At 42.8% G+C, this 9,027-nt stretch overlaps 1 protein-coding gene across 1 annotated transcript; it reads right to left on the reverse strand.

Moving 5' to 3' along the window:
- Window positions 1-3,831: 3,831 nt before the first annotated feature.
- LOC110856481 lies at window positions 3,832-7,881 on the reverse strand. The gene is made up of 3 exons (XM_022104961.1): window positions 7,515-7,881; window positions 7,266-7,393; window positions 3,832-7,209 (listed from the first exon to the last, which is right to left on the reverse strand). The coding sequence occupies exons 1-3, from the start codon at window positions 7,879-7,881 to the stop codon at window positions 3,832-3,834; spliced, it is 3,873 nt and encodes a 1,290-aa protein (XP_021960653.1).
- Window positions 7,882-9,027: the final 1,146 nt, after the last annotated feature.

Consider the following 9,027-nt stretch of genomic DNA (forward strand, 5'->3'; position numbering starts at 1 on the left):
GGGTGGTTGTGTACTATCAACTCCCGGATCTCGATGCCCTTTGGATATGTTGTAGGGTCCCATGAATGTACAACAACCCTGAAGTGGTTTAATTCCATGGCCACATTTGCGCCCGCCACACCCACTCAAAGGTGCCCAAAAATCGCTTTTACTCTAGCTTTCACTCATTCAAAACCACGCCAAAAATCCAATTTTATTCCGATTTGCAAATTTCTTTCACCATTATACTCCCAGATAGTTGCTTTCTTATTTCCGACATCAAACTCAACTTTTTTGATGATTATTTCGCAGGCATGATTTGTTTTGTTGATTATTACAACAATGCTCATTCAGAATTTTAAATTTTAAAAATACTAAGAATTTCAAAAAGTTGAGTTTGATGTTGGAAATAAGAAAGCAACTATCTGGGAGTATAATGGTGAAAGAAATTTGAAAATCGAAGTAAAATTGGATTTTTGGCGTGGTTTTGAGTGAGTGAAAGCTGGAGTGAAAACGATTTTTGGGCACCTTTGAGTTGGTGTGGCGGGAGCAAATGTGGCCATGGAATCAAACCACTTCAGGGTTGTTGTACATTCATGGGACACTACAACATCTCCAAAGGGCATCGAGATCTGGGAGTTGATAGTACACAACCTCCCCTCCTAAGTTGGGTCGTAGAATATCTGCCTTTTTGGAGAGCGGGTGTTACGACCATTACACAAAAAATTCTCAAAGTATCCGGCATGCCTTCTCGGAAAATGAAGAATCGCAAAATAAATTCAACTATGACCCAAACACGTTTCGAAGCAATGAATCTGTCTAAGGCAATTTCCACCGTTTTTATTATTTTAAGCGGCATGCTGATTTCCACGGTTGCTGTACATCTGGTATCTGTTATTCATTTTTATCGGGTTGAATACTGGAACCTTTTTATGGGAGGGGTGCACAGCTTTGTGGGTTACTTTCGCACAGGTAATATATTTCGTGTATGCAAAAAAATTAGGGTGGTCGTGATTCGTAAATGTACTTGTCTAAAAAATTTAAAAGTTTGTAAATAAATTTTATCATTTCCGCGAATAAGGAGAAGTTATATGAGAAATGTTTCGGTAAAAGTGTTGAAGTATACTCCTGCTTTATACATTAAATATACACAAATTAGCTGATGATAATGGTTCAGGAAAGTGTGTGTACAAGCAATACCCGTAATCTTAAATATGTGAAGGGTGACGAGGCGGAGTGGCAGAAATGCCGTCCTGCTTACCGTCCACCTGAGTGGGCTGAATGGAGGTGCTGGGTTCAAGTCCTAGTGCCTGCAGTGGGTTTTTCTCGTTTTTCCCCACTGCCAAGCTCAGGTACTCTTCTCCCTCCCTGGGTAATGGCCCATTCGTGGGGTCCAGTGGTTGTAATAAAGGTTTAAAGCAGAAATTTTATTTAATAGTGATACGGGGAGAGAAACTTTTAAATATAAAGTATCAAAATTATGCTTAAGCTTGCCCTCAGATCTATATTGGGCGATAGTTATAGACGTATTGCAGCAAATTGCAGGGTTTAATTTGTTAAAGGAGCAAATCAAAAGTTATTTCTGAAACTTGCAATGTGAAACGAGAATGAGAGACATACATACTTTTGCGATTAGATGGTATGGATTAAGATTTGTTATGTTTGTAATAAATGACGCTGTTTCCTTGAGATATATAAGATCCCAGAATTGGGGAATTTCATTGTAATAAATCAAATACTGGCACGAATTTTGTACTAAAGGCTATTTTCATTTAGGAGAAATTTGGCACTAGATATGTTTCATTAGGTGGACCAAACTTGAGCATTATAACGAAAATTCTTAAAATGGAAACTTTTTCAAGCTACACCGGGATCCACTAGCGAGTTACGTCAAGAAATCAAGGCAAAAATTAGGAGTCGCATGACACTTATCTTTCCATTGAATTGCCCCATTGAAGAAAAATATTAGCTGTTAATTTCAATTTTTGAGCAAATTTTCTCTTGCGTTTTCCTCCACGGGGCGAAAACCAGGGAGAAGTGTGAACTTTGACCCCCAATATTTTTCTTCAAAGGGGCCATTCAACGGTAAGATAAGTGTCATGCGACTCTTGATTTTTGGCTTGACTTTTTTGACATAACTCGCTAGGCGATCCATAAATAAATAAACAAATATAACGACGTTATACAACCAGGCTTCCTCACTTGGCTGGTCTTGAACGGCGAAGAAGGGGGCAATAAAATTGAGTCAAATCATGTTTCCAAAAATCGGACAAAAAATTACACCTGCTTTTTTTGATCAAAATATTACTTTAAAATATTTTTTGATATTTTGGTAAACTAAAAACGCGAAATTTTCCGATTTTACAAAACAAGAGCGAAATCTGTTTGACCAACCATGTGTTTGCTCCATTCATTTAAAACAGAATTTGGAGCAAACAAGCGACTTGTCAAACAGAAAAATTATAGAAAAATTTCGTGTTTTTACTTTTGTCAAAATATTAAATATTATTTTTAAGCAATATTTTGATAATAAAAAGCAGATGTCATTTTTTGGCCGATTTTTGGAAACATGAATTTACTGCCCCCTTCTTCGCCGTTCAAGACCAGCCAAGTGAGGAAGCCTGTATACAACCGATGCTTGCGTCCGGCTCGGCGAAGCTGTACACTGAGGTTTTTAAATGTTCATAATTCCAGGTTTTAATGCTACCAAATATGCAAGTTTTTCAAGGAGGACGCACCCTTCTTATGAGAAAATCGCCCCCGTGATATTTGCCCCAAATTTTGATATGTTGTACACCTCGAGGTGCTGATCAAAAAATGTATTGGTCCCTAAGCCCTAAGTGACCTGGTTCGACCGGAAATAGAGGTCAAAGGTCAGTGCATTTTTTCGCTCGAAACCCCACAAACTGCATATTTTTGGAAAGCTGGGGACCTCACGAGTCCGAATATGCACCATAATAATGTCAAATGTCAACCCCTGACCTTTCGAGGTCAAGTATGTTCTTGGGGAAAGGTGAAGTTTTTTATTTGTTACATTTCTGATAAGAACAAAACATGCCTAACATGTGGAAGTGGATTAGTGCCGCTTCCCACACTTTGTTGTATTTGGGGGGGGGGTTATCTCGGGGTGGGGAGCCTACCTTATGTGGAAGGAGGGGGAAGGTGCCCCTACATACAGTGGCCAAGTCCGCAAAGCTCCGAAGGTGGGCAGGCAGTGGGCTATGCGGGCGTTGAAGGGACCGGCGATCGTGTTTTGTTCTTATCAGAAATGTAACAAATCAAAAATCTCACCTTTCCCCAAGAACATACTTGACCTCGAAAGGTCAGGGGTTGACATTTGACATTATTATGGTGCATATTCGGACTCGTGAGGTCCCCAGCTTTCCAAAAATATGCAGTTTGTGGGGTTTCGAGCGAAAAAATGCACTGACCTTTGACCTCTATTTCCGGTTGTTGAGACCGCGATTTATCCAACTACCCGTTGGGACCCGTCTCGGAAAATTGGCTTATCCTGTCGTTATATGAAGTGACACAAGACTCGATGACTAGCTCACTTTAAACTGATTTTATTGTCCCAATTCCACCAACAAATATATAACATGAATCGGCTGACTTATCATTTAATAGTGACCACTAATCACGAAAATTAATTAAACTATTTATTAAATTGAGAAGAGATTAGAATAATTACACACGGCCATGCCTTCTCTCTCTCACGCACACACCAAAACTCTTTGCACTCTCATTCTGAAACGAAGCTCAAATTCTTACTCTATGCTAAACTAAAATGAGATTTAACATCGCTCCCACCTCTTTTGAGAATGCCTGAACAAAAGATTAAATAATACACATTTACATAACATCATTATTAACACTGTACTCATAATTCCAGTATAAAAGTCGCGTTGGGCTCTTGATTTGTCTCCCAAAACGAGTATGCTTCACGTGGGGCACATCTTGAATGGGGCTAAAATCTTGACATTGGGGCTCGCTGACTTTTTCCCGAATTTTAGCCACCTCCACCTCTGGTAGATCCGTCGATGAAGAGATTTCCATTGGGTACAAGCGTTGGAGGGGTCTTGTCAACACGTGTCCCTTCTTCACCTTCGTCACTGTGTACTGGCCGGACTTCTCCGTCTTTAATTCATAGTCGTGGGCGGTTTGCACTTTGGCGACTCTGCAGTGACCGTCACGTCCTCTAATGATTTCCACAATACGTCCGATTGGCCACTCGTACCTCTTCTTGTTTTCTGCTCCTATTAGAACCACATCTCCAATCTTCAGATTAGCACCCTTGGTCTCATTCCCTCGTTGCACTAATTGAGCCAAGTACTCGGTCCTAAATCGTTGTTGGAGTTGACCTTGAACAACTTGCATCTTCTTATAATTCCCTTCAAGTCCACTTTGACAGACTATAACTCCTTCTGGGAAATGGGCACTCCTACTGGGATGAAGAAACATGGATGGAGTCAAAGGAATTAGGTCACCAGAATCTTCAGTTAACACGGTCAGCGGTCGGTCACTGATGGTTGCTTGAACTGCTGATAAACTGGTGCGCAGCTCTTCACACGTCAATTTAGCCTTTCCCAACATACGACGTAATTGATTCTTCATGGATCGCACCAGACGCTCCCACCATCCTCCCCACCACGGTGCAGAAGGAGGATTCAAAGTCCATTTGATCGCTGACACGTCACACTTCTGGAGAATTTCCTCCCAATCCAGCGTCTTCAGCAAATTTGCTACACCCACAAAATTAGTCCCATTGTCACTGCAGAAGGTTCGGGGACGTCCATAAATATTGATGAACCGCTGCATCGCTCCCATAAATGCTTCCGTACTTAGAGATGACACCACATCAAACGCAACGCACCGGTAGACGGAGCAAGTAAAAAGCACAATCAACATTTTGCTTCCGTCTTTCAGAATCACGGGGCCAGCCAGGTCTACTCCGGTTGTCTCGTACACTTCGCCGGGTGTCACACGATTAGTTGGGAGTGCAGAAGGTTCCACACATAAAGGTCTCACATCATTTCTACGACAATTTGGACATGCTCTAATAATTCTCTTCATTGCTTTCCTTCCTCCCAGGATCCAAAATCGCTCTCTTAATTTGCACAGCAGAAATTGTGCTCCAGGATGAGAATATAACTTATGCAAATCTGTTATCATCATCTTCACTAGATAATGGTCACTGGGGAGAATTACGGGCCATCGAAAGCAATCAGTGTCCTCCTTGTTTAGTAGTCGAGTCTTCACACAAAGTAATCCATTTTTCTCCACCACGGAAAGTTTCTTCTTTAATTCAGTGACATCAGAACGAAGACACTCTTTCTGAATACCGTGGAGAATCTGGTGCTCTGCAACTTTGAATTCACTGTGACTTAACCTTGATCCTTTCACGTGTTTGGTTTTGTCCTTGTTGCAGTTGGTCACGAATCTTAAAATCCATCCCATCACTCTAACGGTCTTGTGAAGTGAGGAGAATTTGCAGTGGAACCAGGACTTTTCTCTGAATACTTGCATTATTGTCCTTTTCCGTCCTTTGCCTTCTTTTCGTACCTCATCTTCATCAACTTCACATTTGTTGGATGGCCATTCTTCTTCACGTCGCTTCAACCAGTTCACGCCCTCCCACCATTTCGACTCAAGTAATTCATTTGGAGGGCAACCACGCGACGGAAGATCTGCAGGGTTGAGTACGCCAGGGACATGCCTCCAATTTGAAACCGAGGTCGAACTTCTTATTTCCTTGACCCGATTCGCCACAAAAGTCCCCCACTCTTCCCCTCTCTGAATCCAGGCAAGAGCTGTAGTGGAGTCCGTCCAGTGAAACTCTCGATCAATTCGAATATCAAGAGAGTCACGCACCATATTCAATAACCGGACTCCAATTAAGCATCCCATCAACTCGAGCCTGGGAATTGTTCCTCCTTTCAAAGGAGCTACACGGGCTTTGGCTTGAACGAGTTGCACACTGACTTCCGGTCCTCGTTCACTTCGAATGTAGATAACTGCTGCATAGGCGTAGCTACTCGCGTCCGTGAATAAATGTAACTGAGTACCACTTGATTCAGCCCGCAGCATCATCCTCCTTGGAATCTTGATTTTTGACAAGAGATAAATTTCTTGGCACCACTTCATAAATTTTGAAACTTGTTCTTCCTCCACCTCATCGTCCCATCCCTTGTCGGTTCGCCACATCTCCTGTAGCATCAACTTTGGTTGAAGAGTGGCAGGGCACGTGAATCCTATGGGGTCGAACAATTTCGCCACGACAGATAATATTTTCCTCTTAGTAACTGGTCCATCGACAATAACAGGCTGCACGTCACAGGATAAAGTGTCATCATGTCGATCCCACACTAATCCTAGTACACCAGTTATTGCCTCTTGTTCAATGTTGACACCGCTACATTCCCACTGACGAAGATCCATTTTCGCCTCGGCCAAAATATCTGTTGAAATCTTGCGAAAATCTTCGTACTCTTGCATAGTATTGAATGAGGTCACGCTGTTGTCCACGTACATTGATTGGAGCAGTTTTCGAGCCACAGCTTCATATTCTTGCTTCACATGGGACAAATGCAGCTCCAACACCGCTCCGAGAAGGAAAGGGCTGCAGGTCAATCCAAACACGACCCGCGTATGACGTAAGGGTTTCACAGTGTTCTGGACTTGATCCTCCCACCACAGGAATTTTTGATAGTCTCTGTCCTCCTCTCGCACCTCAATCATCTGGAAGGCTTTCCGGATGTCCGACACCACTCCAAATCTTCTTTCTCTGAATCTATGCAAAACGGATGGAATGAGCTCAATTAAGTTGGGACCTTTACATAAGCAGTCATTTAAAGACGGTTTCCCAACACTCTTGCAACTTGCATCAAAGACAGGACGAACAGGTGTCGTTTCACTCTCGGGCTTGAACACTGGGCGGTGCGGTAGGTAATGACCAGCTTGATCCTCTTTAAATTCAATCTTGACTGGTTCCACTATTTGCTCATCCTCCCACCCCCGGAACACACTGCTGTACATGTCCACTGCACTTTGATCTTTTAATTTCCTAGTTGTTGACTGAAGTCTCTTCTCAGCAACGAATTTATTGACAGGTAATTCAGGTCTGTTTTCGATCCAAGGTAATCCAACAGAATACCGCCCATCTTCATTTCTTGACACATTATTTTTGAAGTGGGTTTTGGCTTCACTTGAATTGGATCCTGAATTCCCAAACTGTCCAATGACCACATATCTTGAACATTAAGTTGACTCTGGAACAGAGAAATCACGGTATTGGAGTGGTGTGACTTATTCGACTTGAGAGGTCCACCCAACGCCCATCCGAAGATCGTTTCCTCTGCATAGAGATCATCTCCCAAATTGCTTCGTCTTCCAGTCATAACTTGTCCTCGCAAATCTGAGCCAATGAGGATTTCAACGTCACACGACATTAACTGTGTCCAAATCTGACAAAGTTATTCCTTTTGCTTTAAGCTGGTCCACCCATGGTCCTTTAGGAATTCTCGGCAGCGAAGTACACACAATTGGCTTTTCCCTTAGAATCCATGTCTTCTCGATGGTCCCCAGCATATTCTTCACAATCACTTCTCTCAAGCTTTCTTCATGTAGCTCCGTCACATATCCACCCAGTAAGATATTTTTGACATGTTCTGTGCCTTTTGATTTCGAACCCGTTATGTTCACCGTTCTGGATCCAATATAGCTGACTTGACTTCCTTCGTCAATTAGCATTCTCACACGACACGATCCACTCGGGCCGACAGCACGAACAACGACCACTTTCAATAGCACATCTTGACTCTTGGCGAAATTGTTATAACGAATAACTGAAAGGTTGAGTTCTTCTGGCGGAGGAGTCTCTTTCTTTTCTCCACCGCGACACATTAGTAAGTGATGATTCTTACCGCAACCAAAACATTTCACGGCTCCCTTGCACTTGTTAGCATTGTGACCAATTTTCAGGCACCGGAAGCAAGCTCTTCTCTTTTATTTTCTCTTCTTTCTGTTCCAATGATAGATTTCTTGTTTTAAAACAGTCCTGACTCGGGTGATTTGTCTTGTCACAAAATGTGCAGCCATTCTTGTTTGCTGTGGAAGCCGTCAGTCCAGCAGAAGTAGGGGTGTCTTCCAATCCCATATTCTTAAATGATTCATGAACTGACTCTCCCTTGTCCTTGCTTCGATCCTTTTGCCCACTCCCTTTCTTTTTGGCAGTCTGATCCAATCCATTTTTCGCAAGGCACCTTTCCTCTTCATCTTCCACCTCCCTCTCCAGAAATGTCATCAAATTGTCGAGTTCTGATTCTCCTTGCTCCAACTTCTTATCTTTTAAGGGACTCCTCTGCCACGCAATGAGGACCTCGTTGGGTAAACAGGACTCGACCAGGGGATACAATAGCTCGTTGGGGTCTGTTAACTTCCCAAGTGACTCCAACGCCTTCAACTTCCCCTTTAATTGATCGTGCAGCATAGATAACCCCATCTTCTTATCTGAGTCTCTTGCTTTCAGTACCATGCCCAATAATTCACGGATGTAGAGCTGGCGAAGAATTTTCTCGTTCCCAAATCTCTTCTTAAGGGCAGCAATGACTAATGGGTAGTTATCGTCTGATCTCGGATACATCTTGATGACTGCTTGCGCTTTACTTTCAGGGATGATGGCTTGCACAAGATATTGAAATTTCACATTGATTGGCATATTCTCATCTGAATGGATGCCGTTGAACTGAGCCCACCATCCGAGCCATTCCTTCACGTCTCCGCCGAATTTAGACAGCTCAATTTTCGGTAGTTTGTAACTCGACCTGCCTTCAGCTGACGCCGCACTTCCGGCGACACTTGAGACAGGGCTTGAATTGGTGGAGAGGACTTCCTTGATTTCCATAATAGCGGTCGCTAGCTTTGCTTCATATTCTTCGATCGCCTTTTCCTCTTCATCCAATTCGTCCTGGGTGGAGTTGGCGTCTAACATGCCATCCCTCACCTTCTGATTCAACTCCGATAACTCTTCACTAAGGCTGTTCAGCTTCT

This window comes from Folsomia candida, unplaced genomic scaffold (genome assembly GCF_002217175.1).
Source record: "Folsomia candida strain VU population unplaced genomic scaffold, ASM221717v1 Fcan01_Sc016, whole genome shotgun sequence".
NCBI classification, from domain to species: domain Eukaryota; kingdom Metazoa; phylum Arthropoda; class Collembola; order Entomobryomorpha; family Isotomidae; genus Folsomia; species Folsomia candida.

Coding starts and splice junctions, on each gene's coding strand:
- LOC110856481 (XM_022104961.1), bottom strand. CDS start 7,881: ATGTGTCGCGGTGGAGAAAAGAAAGAGACTCCTCCGCCAGAAGAACTC. Junction 7,394..7,514: donor AAGGGAAAAGCCAATTGTGT/GTACTTCGCTGC, acceptor TCATTGGCTCAG/ATTTGCGAGGACAAGTTATG. Junction 7,210..7,265: donor AGTCACACCACTCCAATACC/GTGATTTCTCTG, acceptor GTCATTGGACAG/TTTGGGAATTCAGGATCCAA.